The 24,285-nt window shown below is 41.0% G+C and overlaps 1 protein-coding gene across 4 annotated transcripts in view; it reads left to right on the forward strand.

Moving 5' to 3' along the window:
• Positions 1 to 24,285, forward strand: part of LOC146353012 (uncharacterized) — a 50,852-nt gene that overhangs the window by 12,278 nt on the left and 14,289 nt on the right. For 2 of the 4 annotated variants that reach the window (XM_084835441.1, XM_084835444.1), the window contains exons 3-10: positions 7 to 44; positions 7,868 to 8,008; positions 10,418 to 10,480; positions 14,309 to 14,429; positions 14,663 to 14,755; positions 15,018 to 15,178; positions 15,956 to 16,041; positions 16,238 to 16,321. In XM_084835441.1, the coding sequence (XP_084691567.1) occupies positions 7 to 44; positions 7,868 to 8,008; positions 10,418 to 10,480; positions 14,309 to 14,429; positions 14,663 to 14,755; positions 15,018 to 15,178; positions 15,956 to 16,041; positions 16,238 to 16,321 (787 nt within the window). The remainder of the gene's footprint in view (positions 1 to 6; positions 45 to 7,867; positions 8,009 to 10,417; positions 10,481 to 14,308; positions 14,430 to 14,662; positions 14,756 to 15,017; positions 15,179 to 15,955; positions 16,042 to 16,237; positions 16,322 to 24,285) is intronic. The other 2 variants (XM_084835442.1, XM_084835445.1) reach the window with 2 other exon arrangements.

Consider the following 24,285-nt stretch of genomic DNA (forward strand, 5'->3'; position numbering starts at 1 on the left):
TTATAGGTTTATGGACAACTTTTTTTAGTGCCACTTCTAATCTGGTAAGTATTGATTTTAGTGTTTGTATTGTGTAGCAGCTCTGAAATATTTACAGCAGTGTCGCCAGAAGGACCGTCTGCTCTACATGTTTTGGGATTTTCCACAGGCCACATGTAGAGATAGCATGGTGGAATAGTTCTTATCCTTCCCACCCTCCTGTGTTTCCCCCACCATCACCACACCACATTTTTTATTAATAAAATAAATTAAGATATAATTCATCTTATAAAAATGTATAGAAGATGTTAATAAATGTGTATAATACATATTACAAACAAATGTTATGTTCATAGAAAAAACACATCTAATATTCTCACAAAATGTCATTTAAACACACACAGCTAACATCATAATATTAGAAAAGCGGAACACACACACAATATTATACAATGTACATATACAAAGAATTGACCTGAATCAATTTATTACAAGAAAAAAATTCTTATCCAAGTTGTATCTGGCCCTCATGAAATCATTAAAAGGTTCCAGATGTTAGAAAGGTAGGCAGTCTTTTTACCATATCTTAAACATATATTCTGTTAACATAGTCATCTCTGCAATCCTCCAAACTACACAACCATTCAAAGTGGGGATAACATTACTTTTCCAATTTCTGGCAACCAAAATCCTAACAGCAGTCCATACATTCTAAACCATTTCTTTGTATATAGAATATACCTGTTTATCTACATAGCCATCAGAGGGTCACATGATATCAATGTGTAATTATTGATATTGAGCTTATGATCTCTCCCAAAAATAAATATTCCAAATGTGCATAGAAGTGGCTTTATCATTTCCATATCACCAATACCTATCTTCATTCTCATATATGTGACTCAATCAATTGGGTGTCAGATGGTATTGATATAGCATCTTATAGTTGTTCTCATTCACGTTAATGCAGGGGGAACAGGACAACCCATCACTCTCTCCTATTACCTTTATATTCATATCTCTTTCTCTCTCTCTCTTTGTAATTAACAGATAAATCTGACAAGCCATTCCACCATTCTTAAATTAATTGCTTGAAGGTAGTTCAATCTGAATTCAAAGCAGTATTGCGAACGTTCAGTTTTTTGAAAGCCCTTAATTGGTTATATTGTAGTTAAAGAGGTTGGTGGAGGCTGCTGTTGTTGCCTAGTTCACATGTAATGACAACCCAGAATATGGGTTTAGTATAGGTTGAGTATGGGCTGTCATTGAATTGTGGGTTGTTGTTGAATTGTGGGTTGTTGTTACATGCAAACTCTGCACTATGGTTTAACTATAGGTTGTTAACCATGAACAAGAGGAGAACCCATAGTTTGTTCCTGTGTTGTGAATTTTAGGTTGTTTGTGTTTAACAACCCATAGTTAAACTGTTGTGCAGAATTCACATGTAATGACAACCCACAAGTCAACAACAATCCAATATTCAACATCAACCCATACTCTGGGTAGTTGTTATGCACGAACCAGGTCTGATCCAACCGGAAACCTTGCTGACATGACGTTATTGTTGTAAATGATAAAAGCAAGGAAAGCTTTGGGGAGGAAGCATTCTTAGCTGCCCCAACTTAATATGGTGGCAGAAATGCATAGATTGCAATTGGCTAACACCTTTGATTTTTTCCCTATCCTTAGCAAGTGGAATCATGGAACATTTTTTGCTCAGTTAGATAACATGATGTGCTAGGACATATGTTGTGTCATTGTGCCATCACCTTCAAACCTGTGGCATAGACGTTATGAAATTGCATATTTTCTCATAAAGTTTTTGGTGGAACTCAGTCTCTTCCTCTCCTGTATAAAACCCATGAATGTAGCCTGCAATTGTTTTAATATTGTTAATGACAGAGGAATCGTCATTTTTCAAAAGCAAACAATATACTAGGTATTACATTTATTTTAAGGATAGCAATTTTGTCTATCCAAAAGATTCCCATAGAGGACCATTTTTAATGTCTTCTGCAACAGAATTCATTAGGGCGCAATCTTATGGAGATAGTTGTCAGCCTCTGAACTCGGAGGCTGACAACTATCCAAGGCAGGGTGGCCAGAGCATGGAAGTGATCCTCACTTCTGTGTTCCAGCTCCTCTGCATTTTTGGCCAATTTTGGCTGTCTAGCCATAGCTGGGGTGGGGGGAGGACATATGATGCATAGGAAGCTGCATAAAGTGGCTTCCACAGTCTCCTTCCTGCCCTCAGTACCACCCCCTTTTCCTCATCTCCGTGCTCCGTTTCTGAGCATGGAGACGTAGCTGGCACGGACAGATCCATGCTGGCTACAAGCAGGAGGGGACAGGAAGTGCCGTTTCTATCTAGTGGCCATAGGATTGCGCCCTCCAAGACTGTTGCAGGAGATTAAGCTGATGCCATTTATCCATTTCAGAAGTTAGCCAAATTAAAATATTTCACTGGCTTACCTGTTCACCTGATTTCATATTTGGCCGTTAACATATTCCTGTTTTGTAGTGGAGTATAAGGGCAGTATCCAATGGGGAGCTTATGCACCCTGCCGATTCCCTTCGAGGAGGCATTAGATCTCCATTGCACAAGTGATGGGTCCCACGTCCGCAATGGTATTAGCAGGACCCACTGCTTGTGCTACACAATTGGCAGGGAGCCACAGAATTGGCCCCATTGGAGACTGCTCTTAAGTCCCATATATTCTGTCTTTTGAACATCTGCTTCATATCCTGATACAGATCCAAAATCTACTGTAGATCTGTGAAGTGCTGGAATAGACACTAGGGATTTTTAAAAGAAAGCATGATGTCGTCCACAAGCAAGCCAATTACAAAATTAGTTAAGCAGGTTTTATACCTGATACTGCATTTCATGAACAAATCAAAATGGCTGCTTTGATTCAGAATTGCTGCTGAACAAGAAGCAAAGCAGATAAAGGACATGCCTGTCTTGTTCTTCTACTTACTTGAAAGAATTCAGAACTGCAATGATTCACTGAAAGTGTGGTAAATAGTTTATCAAATCAGGGCTTTAGTATAGCTATATTTTAAAAATTCAGCATCAAATCTTGGAACACCGTATATGGAAATTCTTGCTCTGGCAACCCTTTGGGGTTCTGATTTGACTGAACCCTTGTTGCCAGTTTTGCTGAATTCTGCAGAGCCGTGGACACTTTTGTTCCCTTCCCCATCTGGTTCCCCTGGGACGTAGAGATGAATCTACAGGGACACTTGCTTGCCTTGATATATGATCTCTGTCAAGCATACTGCACCTAGCAATGCCTGGCAATGCCTGGCAGCAGCTATTGACACCTGGAGGTGTGGGTATGAGAAGCAGCAGGACCATACCCCACAAAGTTTGACATTCAGCAGGGCAAAATGGTGAGGAGAAGCCCAACAGGGGAAACTTTAATTATGAGAGACAATGTTGTTGTTGTTGTTCAGTCGTTAAGTCGTGTCCGACTCTTCGTGACCCCATGGACCATAGGACGCCAAGCCTTCCTGTCCTCCACTCTCTCCCGGAGCATGCTCAAGTTCATATTCATTGCATCGGTGATGCTATCTAGCCATCTCATCCTCTGCCGTCCCCTTCTCCTTTTGCCTTCAATCTTTCCCAGCATCAGGGTCTTTTCCAGGGAGTTTTCTCTTTGCATTAGGTGGCCAAAATATTTGAGCTTCAGCTTCACTATCTGTCCTTCCAATGAGCACTCAGGGTTGATTTCCTTTAGGATGGACTGATTTGACCTCCTAGCAGTCCAGGGTACACGTAAGAGTCTTCTCCAGCACCACAGTTTGAAGGCATCAATTCTTCGGCGCTCAGCCTTCCTTATAGTCCAGCTCTCACAGCCATACGTTACTACTGGGAAAACCATAGCTTTGATTATACAGACCTTTGTCGGAAAGGTGATGTCTCTGCTTCTTACTATGCTGTCTAGGTTTGCCATAGCTTTCCTCCCAAGGAGCAAGCGTCTTTTAATTTCATGGCTACAGTCACCGTCTGCAGTGATCTTGGAGCCCAAGAAAATAAAATCTGTCACTGCTTCCATTTCTTCCCCTTCTATATCCCAGGCAGTGATGGGGCCAGATGCCATGATCTTAGTTTTTTGAATGTTGAGTTTCAAACCAGCTTTTGCACTCTCCTCTTTCACCCTCAACAAGAGGCTCTTGAGATCCTCTTCGCTTTCTGCCATTAGGGTGGTGTCGTCTGCGGATCTGAGGTTGTTGATAATTCTCTTGGCAATCTTAATTCCGACCTGTGATTCATCCAACCTGGCGTTTCTCATGATGTACTCTGCATATAAGTTAAATAAGCAGGGCGACAATATATAGCCTTGTCGTACTCCTTTCCCAATTTTGAACCAATCGGTTGTTCCATGTCTGGTTCTTACTGTTGCTTTCTTGACCCTCATACAGGTTTCTCAGGAGACAGGTAAGGTGGTCTGGTACTCCCATCTCTTTAAGAATTTGCCAGAGTTTGTTGTGATCCACACAATCAAAGGCTTTAGTGTAGTCAATGAAGCAGAAATAGACGTTTTTCTGGAATTCTGTTGCTTTCTCCATGATCCAGCGAATGTTGGCGATTTGATCTCTAGTTCCTCTGCCTCTTCGAAACCCAGCTTATACTTCTGGTAGTTCTCGGTGCACATACCGCTGAAGCCTAGCTTGTAGGATTTTGAGCATCACCTTGCTGGCATGTGAAATGAGCGCAATTGTGCGGTAGTTCGAACACTCTTTGGCATTGCCCTTCTTTGGAATTGGAACGTAAACTGACCTTTTCCAGTCTTGTGGCCGCTGTTGAGTGTTCCAAATTTGTTGGCATATTGAGTGCAGCACTTTAACAGCATCATCTTTTAGGATTTTAAATAGCTCAGCTGGAATACTGTCATCTCTGCTAGCTTTGTTGTTTAGTAATGCTTCCTAAGGCCCACTTGACTTCACTCTCGAGGATATCCGGCTCAAGTTCAGTGACCGCACTATCATGGCTATCAGGGACATTAAGATCTTTCCTGTATAGTTCTTCTGTGTATTCTTTCCACCTCTTCTTAATCTCATCTGCTTCTGTTAGGTCCCTGCCTTCTTTGTCCTTTATCATGCCCGCCTTTGCACAAAACGTTCCCTTGCGATCTCCGATGTTCTTGAAGAGATCTCTAGTCTTTCCCATTCTGTTGTTTTCCTCAATTTCTTTGCATTGTTCATTTAAGAAGGCCTTCTTGTCTCTCCTTGCTATTCTCTGGAACTCTGCATTCAGTTGGATATATCTTCCCCTTTCTCCCTTGCTTTTCGCTTCCCTTCTTTCCTCAGCTACTTGTAAAGCCTCATCAGACAGCCTCTTTGCTTTCTTGCATTTCTTTTTCTTTGGGATGGATTTAGTTGCTGCCCCCTGAACAGAGTTACAGACCTCCGTCCATAGTTCCTCAGGCACTCTGTCTATCAGGTCTAATCCCTTAAATCTATACTTCACCTCCGCTGTATATTCATAAGAGATATGATTTAGGTCATACCTGAATGGTTTAGTGGTTTTCCCTACGTTCTTCAATTTAAGCCAAAATTTTGTGATAAGAGGTCTTGTTTTGACTGACTGTATAGAGCTTCTCCATCTTTGGCTGCAAAGGACATAATCAATCTGATTTCGATATTGACCATCTGGTGATGTCCATGTGTAGAGTCGCCTCTTGTGCTGTTGGAAAAGAGTGTTTGCTATGATCAGCGTGTTCCAAAACTCTATTAGCCTTTGTCCTGCTTCATTTTGTACACCAAGGCCATGCTTGCCTGTTATCCTGGTTATTTCTTGACGTTCTGCTTTAGCATTCCAATCCCCTATGATGAAAAGGACATCTTTTTTTGGTGTTAGTTCTAGAAGGTGTTGTAGGTCTTCATAGAACCGATCAACCTCAGCTTCTTCGGCCTCAGTGGTTGGGGCATAGACTTGAATTACTGTGATGTTGAATGGTTTGCCTTGGATTCGTACTGAGATCATTCAGTTGTTTTTGAGATTGTTCCCCAGTACTGCTTTTCCCACCCTTTTGTTGACTATGTGTGCTACTCCATTTCTTCTAAGGGATTCTTGCCCACAGTAGTAGATATGATGGTCACCTGAATTAAATTCGCCCATGCCTGTCCATTTTAGTTCGCTGATTCCCAAGATGTCGATGTTCAACCTTGCCATCTCATGTTTGACCACCTCCAGCTTGCCTTGATTCATTGATCTTACATTCCAGGTTCCTAAGCAATATTGTTCTTTACAGCATTGGATTTTCTTTTCACCACCAGACACATCCACAGCTGAGTGTCCTTTTGGCTTTGGCCCAGCCACTTCACTCTTTCTGGCGCTACTTGGAAATTCCTTCTGCTCTTCCCCAGTAGTATATTGGACACCTTCCAACCTGAGGGGCTCATCTTCCAGTGTCATATCTTTTAGCCTTGTGATACGTTCCATGGGGTTTTCTTGGCAGGAATACTGGAGTGGGTTGCCATTTCCTTCTCCAGTGGACCACATTTTGTCAGAACTCTCCGCTATGACCTGCCTGTCTTGGGTGGCCCTGCACGGCATAGCTTATGGCTTCACTGAGTTACGCAAACCCCTTCGCCACAACAAGGCAGTGATACATGAAGGGGATGAGAGACAATAACCCTTCCTATTTATAGTGCTAACATCTAAGCAGGCAGCCCGAAATTTTTAAGGAATCCTTATTTCATGAACTCTTCTATGTTCTGTGCATAACAAGCAGACACATGCCCTGTCCTCACTGAACATGTGAGGGTTTGAAGTGGGTAGAGCGACGGGGCCCTGTGCATGCTGGCCCTACCCCCTATATCTCCATGCATGCTGGCCCCGCACCCCCAATTCAGACCTTGCTGTGTTGAATCGGCAAGGTCTGAAAGGGAGTTTTGCTCACATTTGCTTGAACGCAAGTAGAACTGTCTGCACGATCGAGGGCCCTTGCCTTGTCAGCACACACAGCCCCGACTCTCTACCAACTTTAAGCCCTCACATGTCCACGACAAAAGTTGGCTTTAGCTTCTTGGTGCAGTTATGCATCATAGTATGCGGGGCGGGGGGGCTTGTGTGGGTTTGTACTTTGGTCAAACAGTTACAAATTCACAGAAAACTTCCACATCCCACAGCTGAATACATCACACAAATTAAGCTAGCCAATCATACAAGGCTAACACTGCATATTTCATTTCCCATGAATTTGGCACTTTTTTATAGCACATACTGAACGGGTAAAAAAGGGGCCATTTCTGGATTGTGGGTGCAAGGTCGATCCTGGGGCCCAGTTTTTTCCATTATGAGAATGGTTAGGCCAAAGCTTCAGACTAGCCTGCTCCCTCTTTCCTCCCCGCTCCTTTGAGTCTAACGGGAAGAGATGAGACGCTTCCGGCTGCAGTTGCCTCTTGTGCACAAACATGGGCAAGTGGTGTTTGCTTCCAAGCATGATCGAAAGCATCTCCACTCATGCGTGAAGGAGGGTGGGGGGGGGGAGCGCATGAGCCCAGTACACACACCTGCTCATTTCCATCCCATGGTTTGGAGGTTTGTCCAAAGGTGCCCTAGAGGTTGGAGGTGTGGGTTGTGAGGGGTGCATGTGTCATAAATTAACTGCTCCCAATCCACGTGTTTAAATAAAACCGTCAAGCATTAGTCTTCTCCTGCTGTTGCTGCTGACAGTGCCTTTTAACAAGTTTGGATTCTTGATAGCTATAGGTGTACATTGTTCTTCCCTGTTCTGCAGATGCGTCTTTATTGGCAGCGTCCAATTTGTAGCATATTAGTGAAGGAGAATGATCAGTAATAGAGACAACTGGTGCAGTTGTGAGTTGGTGTGAGTGATCCTCTTGTAATGGTTCTTTCCCACACGCCTCTTTGCAGGTTCAACAACTTTACTGTTCTGCGTTACCTTGATATTGCTGAAGATCCCACTTTTGTGCCAGTGGTTGCTGAGGAAGGAAAAAGTGACCACTCAAAGTCTGGAAATGTCTCAGAGTGCCTCCAAAAGCTGATGGAGACAAGGCAAGTAGGTGGTATGAAAGGCATGGAAATATCTGGCTGTACCTGGGGCGCTAGAAACATGTGGAAAGCAGCAGCTGTATTTCAGGAGCAAATGGTTGGGGGAAGTTGGTTGTGAAAGGGCAGAGAATGTCTCCTCAGGCTGAAGGAGAAAGTACAGATGTGCTGGGAAGCCATAAAGGGAAGTCCAGTTGGAACCCTTGTGGCATATCAGGCAAATCTTCCATATTTGCGTCCTCTCACTGCCCAATTAAGAAATTGCGTAATTTGATTTCTCCAAGAGAATTCTGGATTAAAATATGAAATTCCAAAGCCCAGTGCAACTCAACTTGGCCTCTTGTTACAAGAGTAGTTAAACTTGTGTTATCTTTGGAGCTTCCCAGATGAGAAACAGAAGTGCTGAACCATTAGTAATTGATGATTGGCTCATTGGTACTCTTTACTGATAAGCAGGCCTGTAAGATGTCATGAAATTCTGGAATGTTTTTGATGTGTAACAATCATTTATTTCAATAAGAGATAATCTTACTTAGGCATAATGTAATAAAAAATAGAAATGTATCATTAGGAAAGTAGCTAAATGGAAATATAAATTAATGTAGTAAAAACAATCTAAGGCGATTTGATGGGCTCCAAAAGAGTATAGAAAGGGGATTCTGAACACATGGAATTGGCTGTTCTCTCAAGGAGAACTTTCCTTTATTTGTCTGTAGAAGGAGCCTGGTAAACCTCATGCTGACTATCATTGGGAATGAGGTTGCAATTGTTCTGCTTAGAAGCCTTGGTTTAAGATTATGCTTGTGTTTGAATTATCAAGTGTTTGAATCTATGCATGTGTAAGCCTTGCATTTAGTATTGTTATGCTGATATTTTTACAGTAAAGAAACAAAAGATGGATCTTGTCTGAGAGTGCGATTTCTGGAAAGAAAAAATTCTGTGTGACCTATATCTAGAGTGAAGAATTCAATCTTTCTTTAACTCTAAGATGGCATCTGGTTTTGTGAGGAATCTAAATATATTAAGTAGACTGGTAGCCTGGGGTTGCCTACGTACTGATAATATGTTTTGAGAGAACTTCTGAATCAGGGCAAAATGCCACACTAGAGTTCCTCAATGAGGAGATCACACATGCTAAAGGGGCAGGGCTGTGGCATTGTTTGGTGACAGAGTTTGGGCTCTGGGCTCCTCTTAGGTTTCATAGGGACCTTTCGGGGTGGCATAACTAAACAGTCGTGCTTCACATAGCCTATAGTAATATGACAAGTCTGTGCCGAAATCACTGCTGGATTGTCTCTGCCCAACGGAGGAAGAGTTCTGTGAATCTCAAAAGCTTTCATACTCCAACACCGACTTCAGTTTGGCCTAGTTTGCATCATCTGTCTATTTTTCTTGTGTCTTAAAGTAATTATAAACTACTCTAGAATTGAGAAATGGAGGGTGATATATACATATTTTAAATAAAATAAATTATTTGCTGATTAAATTCATAAATAACAGTTGGTCCAAAATAGGGCCGCTAGATTTCTAACTGGAATTGGACATTTCGATCATATTACACCTGTGCTTTGTTGGTTGCACTGGCTCCCAGTCCATTTCTGAACCCAATTTAAAGAGCCATTTTTAACCTTTAAAGCACTAAATGAGTTGGGACCAGGTAACCTGAAAGGCCACCTCCCATATGTGCCTACCTGAACCTTAAAATATCTTCAGAGGCCCTACTTCAAGTGTCGCAGCTGAATGAAGTGAGGGAGATAGCTATCAGGAAGAGGTCCTTTTTGGTAGTGGCTCCCTCAGTTATGGAACGGCCTTCCCACAGAGAGGTTTGCCTGGCACCATTCCAGACCTTTTAAAAAAGCTTATATAGTCTGGGCCTCTCTGTTCTAAAATTTGTGTAATTAGTTTCAGGATGCTGGGAGTTTTGTTGTGTTGACAGATTTTTTGTTGCTTTTGATTGTATGGTTTTCTGTATTGAAATTGTGTTTATGTTTGTTTATTGTAACTTTGTTATGGGGCAGCATATAGAGAACTTTGTTATGTGGCAGCATACAAATGTCATGAATAAAAAAAGAAATACTACAAATGAAGATTCCCATTTGCATTTGGGGGAGGTGCTAAGGAGCCCTAAAACTGGCTGGCCTCCTTCAAATCAGGCCTGTTCCAGCAGAGTGTTCTCTTTACTGCCTACTTCACATGTGAATATAGCATTACACAGAAATTTGCAGTTGCTTCCACCAAGGGCTAATAGCCTGCAGACTGTGGAAAATGAAGGGCGATCAGCCGTAGGCAGATGCTTCTTAGATGGAGGTGATGAGAAAAGCGATGCCTGTGCCTGCTCGGCACCCTCTTGCTTTCAGGTGACCGGCCTGCTTCTCTGCCAGGCCTCATGTTTCCTCTTTTCTTTTTCCGTCACAGTTCACATTCTGCTGGTCCTACCTTTAGCTTCAAAGGGATCCAGGATTATTTGAATTGCTACCAGTGAGTAAATTAAGCTCTCTTTGATCTATGGGTAATCTTTCTTTCTCTATGATAAAGAGGAGACTGCAGCTTCTTGTGGTTCCTGCTTTCCCCTCCATTCCAGAGCAAAGCGGAAACTATTCTTAGTTAGCTATCCCATATTTAACATAAAGGTGTATTGCATCTTCCATACATTTGCATAGGTGCTCACAGATGTACTTGCAAACAGGGGCGTTGCTAGGCCTGGGTCCCTGGCCCCAGATCTCTTCCCCAGAGCCCTGGCTGCCCATTGATGCCAACAGAAGATTTCTTTCTTAGCTTAATGGCCATGCAGGGGGAGGTTTTTCAAGGAGGGGTGTTGCAGCTGGGGAAGGAAGTTTTGGCCCTCCCCTCCCCACATGCTGGAACGTCTCCCCCAAATCCCCCTTGCATGGCAATTGAGCTGAGAAAAAAACTTCGATCAATGACAATGGAAGCTTTTTTCTGAGTTTAATTGCATAGGTTGGGGACAATTTTCTCCCAGAAAGGAAAGACAAAAATTGGGGTGGAGGGATTGAAGTGGGGAAAGGGACAGTGCAAGATTGCAAATTAATTGTAATTGAAGAGTAACTACTGATAAGGGATGATTTGGGGCAGCATGCCAATTAACTGAAGAATTTGTTTTATTTGAGATTATTTGGATGAGAAATTAATTGGCTGGTGTTATCTTCTGTGAAATGTTTACAAATCCTAGTAATTAGTTCTAAATTTGCAAATATAGACAAATTAGCATATGCAGATTTAATGCAGATTTGTGCCCTGAATGTTTTAAATGCCTAGCAACACCTCTGCCTGCAAACATGAGCAGGTGTGGGTTTTTCTGCTGCGGGGGAGCTTCTCTCCATCTTCATTCCTCAAATAACACTTGATTAGCCTCAGAATACTCATTTCCTGTTCCTCTTTGGCCTGCCCCAGATGCTTCAGATGGGCTAGCCACCTTTTTTTAAAGGGGGAAAAGTCAGGCACTTTATATGTTTGATCAAACAAACATTTGTTTCCTTCTGCTGCTGATTTTTAAATTGGTTCACTCCTTTAACCTTGAAAAAGTGCCCCACAGAAGAAGGAAATGACTTTATGATTGACACAAGGGCCAGCCAGTCAGTGGTGTGCACACCCCCATCAGCTGCATACTGGAAGATCAGGTTTCCCCTCAGCTTCATCCAGAGGAGAGAAGATTGTACATCTGATCCAAGCATAGCGATTGTGCTTTCACAGCAAGCTTTTCACTAAAATCTCCATGTATATCTGTATGTAGCCCCCTGCTTATTCATAGAGCCATGTATACAGATCTGGCTGCAGTTTCACATGCCTTAAACACATCTGGTTTGAGTTACTGAAACTGTGTAGGGCTGCCCTGAAAAGGTATTTGGAAATTTCTACTAGCACAAAATGTGGCAACCAGGGTGTTAGCCGGAATCCACCTTGCGGAGCTTATAACTCTGGTTTTATGTGGATTGCACTAGCTTGGATTGGTTTCCAGGTGCAATTTAAGGTGCTGGTGACTACGTATAAAGCCCGAAATGGTTTGGGACTAGATCGTTTGGAGGACAATCAAGACATCCTTATTTTTCCAGTATTTAGAGATTGTTTAACTGCATCCTGCTGTTATAAAAATGGTTTTTAGCTCTCAATTCTTATGCATTTTGTTGTGATGTTAGTGTCATTTTATTGAATGTTTTTAATATATATTGTAAGTTGCCTTGGGAATTCTTGCAGCCAAAAGGTGGGAATATAATTCATATAAATAAATTAATACATCTGGATCCCTGTGAGAGCGGGTAAGCATTCAAGGGCACAAAATGATTCCAATCCTGTTTTGTTTGCATTAGCTTGGGATAAATCCTTTTTCTTTTCTTTTTTTGAATATGTTTTTATTTATTTTATCTTTATAAATGAAATAAACAATACCAAAAATACCAACAACCTGATCAATACTACAATTTCCCAGCAATACAATATTCTGATGAGGACACCACAATAACAAAAAGAAAAGGGAAAAGGAAAGGAAAAAAAGGAAAAGAGAGGAGGAAAGGAAGTAAAGAAAAAGAAAAGATTCTTTCCCCCTCCCTCCCCCTCTCCCTCCCCTTTAAGGAATTAAGTTTAAACTCCAATACCCCCCGGCCTCCGATGCCATTCTATTTTAAAAACTATATCTATAACCTTAACAATCTTACAGTTTAATAAACAACCTTACATTTCAGTATCATATCATCAATCTTATATCAAAGAAACAGGTCTACAGTTCATTCCAGTAGCCTATATTAATAATAATAATAATTAAAAGAAATATAGTGTTATGTAATAATAAAACTTAAAATAAACCTTCAATGATCAGTAATATATTTTATATATAAATGCATGTGCACAATTACCCTCAAACAATAAATTTAAATTCAGCATATCATATCTATTTTGAAATAAAAAATATAAAGAAAAGCAAGAAAAAAAGAAAGATGAAAGAGAATAAACGAATACATGTATAATCATTTATCTTCTGACCTAGCCTGGATCATGTAGACTAAACACAAGCAGTTAACAAAGCTTGTTTAAAGATTCCAGTTCATGGGGTTGTGAAAGAAATCTCACGCATTTTTACATTCAGCCATGCCTCCGCCATGTCACGATTTAGAAACTTCTTTATCTGACCTTCAGACACAATAAAGAGTATAGTGGGATATTTTAAGTAATATTGTAAGTTCATTTGTTTTGCCATATTTTTCACTTTGATAAATTGCCTTCTTTTATTTGCCACCTCTTTGATGTAATCTGGAAATAATATAACTTTATCTTGTTTCCAGGAAAGGCTTCCATCCTCTCTTGCCAAACGCAGGATATAATTTTTGTGGAGACTTTTGCAAATTGGACTATGATCGTATAGTCAGTCCCTTTAGCATTTGGCACATGAAATGCCTGCTCAATATCAAGTAAATAATCAGATGGGATAGGGAGTATCTCATGCAAAAGTTTATCCAAAAAATAGGCAATTTTACATCATTAGACAGATTTTTAATCCCAATAATACGTACATTGGATCTTCACGTGAAGGCCTCCAGTTGAGAAATTCTGTCATAGACATTTTTAAAACATACTTGTGTCGTAGTTTCATTCCCTGCCATTCGATCTTCTAGCTCGTTAATTTTCGTCTCCATTTTTTGCCATGACGCATTAAATCCACAGCTCCTTGCAAGGCGGTGATGGAATTTTTGATTAAATCCAGCCTTTTGGCTTGCTCCATAAATTGTGAAGATAAAGTCTTTATCAGAGTAAATAATTCCCCTATATCTTCTGTTTTTGAAACTTTTGACACAGGAGGTACGGGGGGAGTTGGCGGTGATGCCAGCCCCTTTCTTCTCCTTGGTGTAGTCATATTTCTCTCAAACAGATCTTGCAGGTCCTCAGATGTTCTCAAATATTGTTAATATTTCTTAAATCATCCCTCAGGAGTTGTTGATATTTCTTAAAGCATATATTATTATGGAACACGTCAGCCCTGTTTTCTGCTATGAAATAGGAGTTTCAGAACAGCTTTTTGCATTGGTAAAGCTCTGGTATATCCTTTTTCTTCCCCTTCAGAATGCAAGAACTTTTCTGCTTAAGTACAGTGTAAACATCCAACAAAATATTTAAATCCTTCCAAGATCAGAAATGGGAGCCTTGATCCACTAATAGCCCATCTCTGGCAACTTGATCTTGGAGATCCTAGAATGGAGACCACAGTATTTAGGACTGCCTGTGACCTCAGCCTGATTATGACAGTGAGGAAGAGGGGAAACTTAAGTATTCTTACCTTGACTGTTACCTGTTTGCTAGATCAGGGGAGGTAACCCCTCTTCAAGTGGCCAAGAACATTATTGCTGCACTGGAAGATGCTGAGAAATCAAGTCCCCACCTCCAAGCGATAGTTCAGTGGGACCAGCAGGAGATAATCAAGGTGTGTTGGGCTTCTGTCCACAACAAGTGTTGCTTATTGACTGGAAAAGGGCTTCCTCCAAATGGTATGATTTTCGGGCTAGGGGAAGCTCTCTGATCCGTATTTCAGGTTGGACTCATGTCAGGAATCCTTTGGCTTGTCTGCCTGTTCAAAGGTTCTCCGTTTCTGTTCCTACTCAGCCATTATATTAACAAATGTTACATGACTGCTCCTCTAAATCTCTCCCTGCCCAGATGGCTGAGGACTCCACTGCTCGCTATAGAAACAAGCAGCCCCTCTCTCTCTTGGACGGAATCCCAGTTTGCTTGAAGGAAGAGATTAAAGTGGTAGGCATACAAAATGTGTTTGCCGTCACTGAAGAAGGTTGTTCTTAAGAAGGGAGGTGATGTTCTGCCTGAATTATTGCTGTTGCACCCGGATAGACTTGAGAGAATCCTCTTGGACTGCTAAAGGGGAAAGAATCATAGAATAGTAGGGCTGGAAGGGGCCTATAAGACCATTGAGTCCAACCCTAAAGAAAGGGATTGCTGGGCTGCATTCATCAGAAATCCTAGTGCAATGTATCTTCATGTGTTTCTGTATTTTGAGGTCCCTTATCACCACCGGAGTGGAACAGAATACCTGGGTGTGAAGCCAGAGACTGAAGATGCCACTGTGACCAGGAAACTGCGTGAGGCTGGTGCCATTATTATTGGTGCCTCAAACATGCATGAGTTGGGTACTGGGACCACTGGCTGTAATCCAAACAGGTAAAGTAGTTTGCCTTCATGAAACAGTGGTTTTCATTTCATGCTGTGCTCTGGGGATCCCTGGATTCCTTTCTGAGAATCTGTAATGGTGGATGAAAAAACAACAGTCTACCAGCATTTTAGAGATGAAGAAATTCCATGGAAACTTATGCCATGATATATTTCTTAGTTTCTGAAGTGCCACTAGACTTTTAGCTTGTTCCAGCAAAAAACAACAAATGGCGCTCTCTCTCTCTCTCGCACGCGCTCTCTCTCTTTCAGCTTTCCTACTGCAACTAAGAAAGAGGATTGTTTTTTTCTATGCTATGCCAGATTTCAGTTGTAGGAATTATGGGCCTGGAGGAAGCCTTGGTGTGTATCTGCACATAGACAGAAGGGAGGGGAGTGTCTTTTAGCTCAGGTTGATGAGAGGTGACAGCAGCAGATCCAGCTTGGGTCCTGCTGAATTTGGGTAAAGGCCTAATGCAATGAGGGCAGCATTACGCCTTTTAGAGTGTCCATGCTTGTCACCTTAAAACTGGTGCACCCAACTGTTTCTCCTGGCAATGGTTACTTCTGGTTTCATAGCTGGGGTGGAGTGCAGTGGCTGGGGGTCAGTGGCTTTGGGTCAATTTTAACACACAGGCCTTCTTGCATGATGTTTAGTCTGGCCCTCAGACTGCTGCCAAAGGGGTGCCATGCTGGATTCCTGAAACTATTGTTGAGATGTTAAATTCCTTCCTTCCCCATCCGCCTTGGTGATGACGATCTTCAACATATTACTTTGCCTTCCTGCAGATATCATGGTACAGCTAGAAACCCCTACAACCCCCAGCATTTCACTGGTGGCAGCTCCAGTGGGTCAGCAGCGGCTGTGGCTGCAGGTGAGATCATACAAGGGGTGGGGTGAGTATTACAGATAGAAATTTTGAGAGAGGAGTTGAGGTAATGGGCAGAAGGACAACAGGGTTCCAAAGTTCATGGCAAGATCAGCAGTTCATGGCGGTTTTCCTTAATGGATCAGCAGTTCATAGGCAATTTTCCTTAATGGAAGCCTCTCATTAATCTACTTCTCTCTAGGCCTTTGCCCATTGGCTCTTGGTACAGATGGGGGAGGCTCTGTGAGGATCCCTGCTTCTTTCTGTGGCATTGTGGGACTGAAAGGTAAAATATATTTACTTGGTTGGGGAACCTGGATTTCCCTGGATGGGGGGTGAAGAGAGGGGACGCACTGAGGGAGCAACATAGAAATTCCAAAAGCTATTTTATGCTGGGAGCCATCTGCTGGGAAAGGGCAAGATTACCATGGACCAATTAATTGCAGTAAGTGGTCTACCTAGAGATGCAGCATTCTGTCTCATCCTCTATTTTACCACCAGAAGAATGCATCACCTGTAGAGCTTCATGGCCGAGCAGGGATTTCTAGGCCTCTTGAGTCCAGACCCCACACTCAGTCCAGTGTACCAGACTGGCCGTTTGGACTGTGGTTGTTTACTTGGTTGGAGCTTCCTGGTGGGAGAATGTGAGACGCTGAGCTGAGTTGAATCAACCACACTTCTTCCTGTAGGAGGCTTAGCCTGTTGTGGTCCACCTTCAGCGCTACCGTGGACCTTATAGTTCATAACCAGAATCTGATCAGAAGTGGTCCGGAAGGGTTTGGGCCTATTCAGCCTGGGAAATGTCAGAATCAGTGTGAGCTTACCTCTGTCAGTGTTCTCAGAGCAAAGCAGGCTGGAGTTAAGTTACTCCCATCCAGCTGCTAGCTTTGTCCTTGACAGGGAAGGAAGCTGGCAGCCTCTCTGTGAGAACCTAGTTTGAAGCATCATCCTTGAAGGGCAGAATGGAGACACCCTATTTGGGCAGGGGCCTCGTTCATGGGCTAAAAGCCCTGGCTAGTTAGTTATTCAGGAGGACACAGCTTCGTTTTTAAGCCGATGCCCAGGCTTGGAGCCTTTGCTAGGAACGTTCTCCTCTTTACTGCCCCCAAACCTCTCTATCTAGATTTGCTACCATCTGAGCCTCTCAAGGCATTCTTCACATGGACTCTCCATCCAATTTGGACTCTTTTTGAACTTTGAATTGTTAAGAACGTGCCAATTAAAGCACTGCTGTACTTTTCATAGACCTTGAATTCCTGTTTGCTATGGTTTTGGACCCATGTAGTGTGGAGATATCAAAGTGGAAGTTATGGTAGTCGAAATCTCTGCATGTGTGGGATTAATCTGGACTTACTCTTGAACTGTCTTGACTCTTGGATTTAATAGGCCTTGACCCACGTAGTGCTGAGGTTCCAATGAAGATCTCAAGTTTGGACTAAACCTCTGCATGTGTGGAATTGTTTAGGTCATGTTCTAGAACCCCTCTCTTGGATTGCCTGGGATGGATTATGCCAGGAATCTTCTGAGCCCCTTGCCCTGTGTTCTGAGCCAGAGAGATTGCAACAGGGAAACCAAGTTGTCTAGATCTCTGACACAGTTATAGTTATTAGCTTTGAAATGTTTTGGAATTACTTACGGAGCCTATAGCTAATTGTCACCAGCGATATGATTTCTTTCTTTTTTAAAATCAATTTTTTCTAGTGAGTTTTAACAAAAGAAACAAAAAACAAAAAATTAAAAATATAACAGTCTAAAATCCTCAGTTTCAAATATTACAATATTCTAGGGAGAAAAAAAATAGAAAAAGAATAGTTTACACATGAACTTCAGTAAAAGCAGACCAGATATCCAAATATAAGCCCATTTGCCAGTTATGCCGATATACTACTCTTTCAAATGTTGCTAGCGTTGTTAAGTCTTCAGTCCATTGCATTATAGGCAGTGAGCTTTTATTCTTCCAGTATCATAGTATCAGTCTTTTAGCAACCAAAAGGGTGCAAAAGATCAATTTATGCTGACTAAGTGCTAAATTCCAAAAAGCAGGTAAGTAATCTAAGAGAACATTTACATCAGTAAATATTAAAGAGTTTTCCAGTACAAATTTATCCATATAATAACTTCCTCCCAAAAGGAGGCAACTATTGGGCATTTCCAAAACATGTGAATAAGAGAAGTGTTAGCTGCATTTCAGCTCGAACAATTAGACGAGTTTGATAAACCTTTATTAAAGAGATGTTGTGGCATCTAGTAGACCTGAAACAAAAATTTTTGCTGAATAAGGTGAAACCAAAGATTTATTTATTTATTTATTTATTAAATTTCTTAATTGCCCATCTGGCTGGTCACCTGGCCGCTCTGGGCGATGTCCAGCAGTACAATTTAAAACAGTAAAATTATACATTAAAACATTATTTAAAAATACCCTAACCCACCCCAAATGCCTGCTTGAATAACCAAGTTTTCAGTGCGTGGCAGAAGCTCATTAAAGAGGGGGCATGGCGGAGTTTCCTAGGGAGGGAGTTCCACAGAGTAGGGGCCACCACAGAGAAGGCCCTCTCCCTCGTCCTTACCAGCCTAGCTGTCCTGGCTGATGGGACAGAGAGAAGGCCATCTGAAGCTGATCTTGTTAAGCGGCCTGTCTGGTGTTGCTGGAGGCACTCCTTCAGATAGGCTGGGCTGGAACCATATAGATCCATAGAGATATTCAATACAGACGCCAAATTGGCAGTCCATTGATTAGACAAAATAGGACATTCCAATTCCCTGTTCCATTCCTGCTATAGACCACTTGTATCATATTTATTCATTGATAATAAGTATTTATGAACATGAATCCTGGGTCGATTTATCTGGTCAGCTTCAATAAGTGTTTCCAATAGCAAAGGAGCAAGACAGTAAAAGCAGCAGGACCGAATCTAGATACTAACAAACGTTTCAATTGCAAATACTGCCATTCCGCTGTAGCAGGCAAATCAGACCTATCTCTCAAAGTTGAAAATCACAAAAGCTTATCAACAGCCAGTAATTGATCCAGGGTAAAGATTATTTTATTTGTCCAGGTCCGCCACATTAACATTTTTTTTCCAATTCTTCAATCTGGATTTCTCCATAAAGTCAATTTAGCATGAGAAAATAGGTCAAACTGTAATTGGTGTGACATTATACGCCACACATCTCTAACTGCCAAGATTGTGGGAGGAGCTCTGTCGGCCTAAATATGTCGAGAACCTAATGCCATCCATTTGGAGAGAGGCTCCAGACAAGAAGATTCCAACACTGACCAAGGTGGAAAATCAAATCTGAGTGGAAAAGACCAAAATTTATTACACGTCAGCAAATAAGCCTGATGGTATGTAGCAAGATCCAGAAAACCAAACCCACCTTCATTAATTGGAAGTTGCATCCTTTTCAAAGGTATTCTTGGTGGAAAGGACCCCCCCCCCTTTTTTTTTTTTTTTTACAAAACAAAGCATTAAGTTTTTGGAAATATTTGTCCAGTATAACTATGGGGATCCCATGTATAACATAAATAATTTGAGGTATAGTATTCATACTATACCTCAAATTTTTATTAACCTTACCCCATAAACTCAGCTTTCAAGATGACCATCTATCTGTATCTTGTGAAATATCATTAGTCAACTTGTTTAAATTTAACCTAATCATTTGAGATATATCTCTAGAGATAATTATTCCCCAATAAGACTCTGGGCACTGTAGAAATTGCCAGTTGGCTAGTACGCTCCATTTGGCATTATTTCCGACTTTGACCAATTAAGGGTGCAATCCTATGCATGTTTAGACAGAGAAAAGGCCTACAACTCCCAGCATGCCCCAGGCAGCCATGCTGGGAGTTGTAGGCCTTCTGTCTGTCTAAACATGCATAGGATTGCACCCTAATTGAATAGCCAGACAATTCACCAAAAGTATTAATCAGTTTCATCAAAGCTGGAACTGAAGATTGGAGTTTTGAAATAAACAACGAAAGATCATCAGCATAAAGGCTAATTTTAAATTCTAAGCCAAAATGGACAAACCCATGAATACTACTTTTTTGGCTAATAGCACACACCAGGGCTTCCAAGCATAAATTGAATATCAGTGGGGAAAGTGGACAACCTTGTAATAAAAAAGCCAAAAATAAACTGTTAGTCATTACTCTCGCTCTTGGAGCTGAGTATAAATTTTTTACCCATTTCAGCAATTCTATAGGAAAACCAAAATTAGTCAATATGGTAAAAATAAGTTTCCAATGAATTTTGTCAAAGGCCTTTTCTGCATCCAAGGAAATGATGGCCACCCGGTCAGTTCTTTCAGAGTTTAAAGTGACTAGATCGACAACTAATATAAGATTATCATTTTTAATAAATCAATTTTTAATAACATATTTTTAATAAATCTCACCTGGCCCAGTCTAATCAATGTGGCCATAACTTGTTGCAATCTATCAGCCAAGATTGCCGTTAATATTTTGATATGTACATTAATTAATGATATAGGTTGATAGTTAGCACAATAGGTATGATCCTTGCCAGGCATAGGAATCACGATAATATAAGTCATTTAATGATGAAGAAAGGGAGCCCGCCTCAAAAATATGGTTATAGAGGCCGTACAACTTTGGAGCTAAAACACTGGAGAATGTTTTATACACTCAGTTGGGAATCCATCCAGACCGGGTGATTCTCCAGTGTTCAGTTCCATAATTGCATTCATAATTTCTTCTAAACATGGAAGAGCTAAAAGGAGCTGTTGTTGTGAAGAATCTAAGCATGGAAGACTAATCTGAGCAAAAGAAGAATCCATATCTTGCTCTGATATCTTGCTACCAGTACTGTAAAGATGAGAATAAAACTTTAAAAAGTATGAGTTTATGTCTGTAGGAGAAGTATATACTTTACCACTCTCATCTTTAATAGCTGAAATGACATTTTGATGCTCTTTAAGACCATGTGCAAGGATTAACGTTCACTATTTTCCCAATATTTCTATCTTAAACAAGTCAGAGCAAATTCCGCCTGCTGTGAAAGAATTATTGGTCAGGAAAGAATTCAGCTCATGCTTAGTGTTCTGGAACTCTTAAAGTTGTGCAGTGGAGGAAATGGCAAACTGAGTCATAAGAGACTTCAGCTTCTTATTTAAAAATGTCTGTTGAGTTTTTTAAAGGTTTTTTTTTGTAAGAAGCATAAGCAATAATTCGGTCCTTTATAAAAGCTTTACTGGCCTCCCACTTGATGGCACACGAACCTTCTGTATCGTTATTAGTATTAAAATACTCTCTAACATCTGAGTTTTAAACTTCTCATTGAGAAGAGAAACGTTAAAGTGCCAAAGACCAGGGGCCCTAGGAGTGTCAGAAAATTGCAGTTCCAAACATATTGGGGCGTGATCTGACACTACCAATGTGTCAATCTTGCAATCTTTAATTTGACATATTAAAGATGTAGAGATCAAAAAATAGTCTAAAGCAATTATAGTGAACTGGTGAAATAAAAGTATACTTCCTGTCAGCAGGATGTAAAATTCTTCAAGTATCAGTTAAAACATATCCCATCGTGTAAGCGTGGAGTGCCAGTCTCACAGCAGATAGGGTCTTAGGAGAAGGTGTACTCCTATCTAGGGATGTCAGAGAATTCCACACGAATTTTAAATGGGATCAAATTCTGACACATCCAGTCCGTGGAATCCTCCTCGGAATGGGGTGGCCCAGTTGACCCGGGCTGGAGCTCACACAGACCCTTTTTGTTGTTGTTCGCCGAATGGCGGATTTTATGAAAATAATAATGAAGAGAAATCCGTAAATCGGAAATGGAAGAAGAATGTGAACGGCTTTACCCTTTTTATGATAACATTTCCCCTGTGACCCGAGGCTTTCTTTCGCTGCGGCTAAGTCGCAAAGTCCACGGAAATCCTCCATCTTTTCATTTTATTGTCTGTGGAGGTGAGGTGAGGTGAGGTCTGGTGAGGTCAGGTGAGGTCAGGACAGGTCCAGTGAGGGAAGGACAGGTCAGGTGAGGTGAGGTGAAGTGACCGGAAGTTACGTGGGGAATCTCTGCGAAGGGCTTTACCCTTTTAATGAAAATAAATAGGCATTTTTATTGTGTGACCCGAGGCTTACGGAGACCGATGGCAGATGCACGAAAAGGATTTTTCAGCGGTACATACAGAATTATTTACGTAAGTTTGGGGAGCCAGAAAAAAACTGGGGAATCCGGGGCATGCGGACGGTGGAATGGGGCGGCCCTTGGCTCTGTGGAACCCTCGCGGAGCGGAGCCGCTCCGTGAGGGTTCCGGGGGGAGGAACAGATCGCCTCCCCCCCCTGTGTATTCCCCACCGGAACGGGCGGTGCGGAATCCGTATATCCCTACTCCTATCTAACAAAGGATCTAAGACCTAGTTTAAAGTCCCCACCCACAATCAAATAATCATAAGTGATATCAATCAGTTTAGCAAAACAATCATGAAACATAGCCAGAGAATCAATATTTGGCCCATAGACATGGATCATAGAAATTAATTTACTCGTATACTTCCCTACCAGAATTAAAAAAACACCCCTCAGTATCAAGAATCACCTGTTAAACTGAAATAGAAAGTCGCTTATAAATTAAAATTGCAACCCCTTTACACCATGTTGAAGTATCTGTAACATAAGCCTCACCAAACCAGTCCTTTCGAAACATCTGTCCATCTGCAGCCATCAAGTGGGTTTCTTGTAAAAAAAAAAAAAAAAAGCCATATCAACATTAAGCTCTTTTAACTTAGAAAGAACTCTTTTCTGCTTGTTTACATTTCACAGCCCCTTGACATTCCATGAAGTCATGTTAAACATTGAAAAAGCAAAAGCAAATTATTTGCCCCTCTACCCAAACACATCTTTCCAGGTTTACCTAAAATAACTAGATTTATATATAACATAAGTGGTATAACAAATACATCCTTAGTTTACATGTAGGACTAACCGTTTGAAACATCATCAGAATAGTTCTTATTGCATAGAAACTGAGAAAAAAATTAAATTACTCAAAAATATACAATAATTGAAAATAAAAAACCAAAATAAAAATAAAATAATCCAATTTGTGTCCACATCTTTTATCTAATTCCAAAAAGAAAAATTGCCAAAAAACCCCTAACAAAACAAAACTTAAAAACAAAAAATAAAAGCTTTTGCCTTCTGTTTGGACTGATGTGCAACCACAGTACTCAGCTAGGCCTCTCTCACATATTAAATACATACACAGAGTAAGATTAACCAACAAGAAATAATGATAAAAAGGTTAAAAAACAAACGGGTATTTAAAGTAATATTTTATCTGGAGAGATACACACACACACATGTACATAACCTTATTAAACTAAGTTTAATGTGATAGTTACATATAACCTACGTTATATTTTAATTTTTTTTTTAAATATATATTTATTTTGATTAAACAAAATACGTAAATAGACACACTCAGGAACAGAAATTAAAGATATGTGGTTATAGATATGCAAAAAAAGGTGGGGGGGAGGATAGAAAAAGAAAAAGGGAGAGAGAAAAGGAAAAAACAGTAGAATGCGATGCAGTTAGGACTGTCATGTCACCCAGACTTGATATCAGAAAATACCAGTGCAAAACCAAAACAATACATGAAAATACTGACTAGCAACCAAAAAATAAAATAAATAAAAGTAGCTGAAGTCCAAATTCAGGGAGCTGAGGAAGAGAGATCCTTAGTTTTAATTTTAATTCCAGTGAGAAATGATTCTGCAGCATCAGAACTTAAAAACGTCTGGCCTTCAAAAAAATGCAAAATGTGGCAGGATATTTGATGTGGTACTGCCAATTGACTTGCTTTGCGAGGTTTCTCACCTTGGTAAATTGTCTTCTATCAGCGATTTCTTCAGTATAATCAGGAAAGAGCATAATATTATTGGCTGGTCCCCACCAAAGCTCCCCTTTCTGTCTTACTGTATGCAGCAGATATTCTTTAGTGGAGGCCTGTAGAAACTGAACAATAACCGGCCCCACTCTAAAACCTCACGTAGAACCAGGAACACAATAAGCATGCTCAATATCAAGTGGAAAATCAGAAGGCAAAGCCAATAACTCACACAGAAATGTATCCATAAACTCAGCGAGATGGAGATCTGTAGCCAGCTCTCCAAGGCCAAGAATACTCAGATTCGCTCTCCAAGTGAGGGCTTCTAATTGAGGAATTCGACCAGATAATACACTGTGAGAGGCATCCATTGCAGTTCTG

Source organism: Heloderma suspectum, chromosome 2 (genome assembly GCF_057233095.1).
Source record: "Heloderma suspectum isolate Gila_16-S chromosome 2, 16-S_ref, whole genome shotgun sequence".
NCBI lineage: Eukaryota > Metazoa > Chordata > Lepidosauria > Squamata > Helodermatidae > Heloderma > Heloderma suspectum.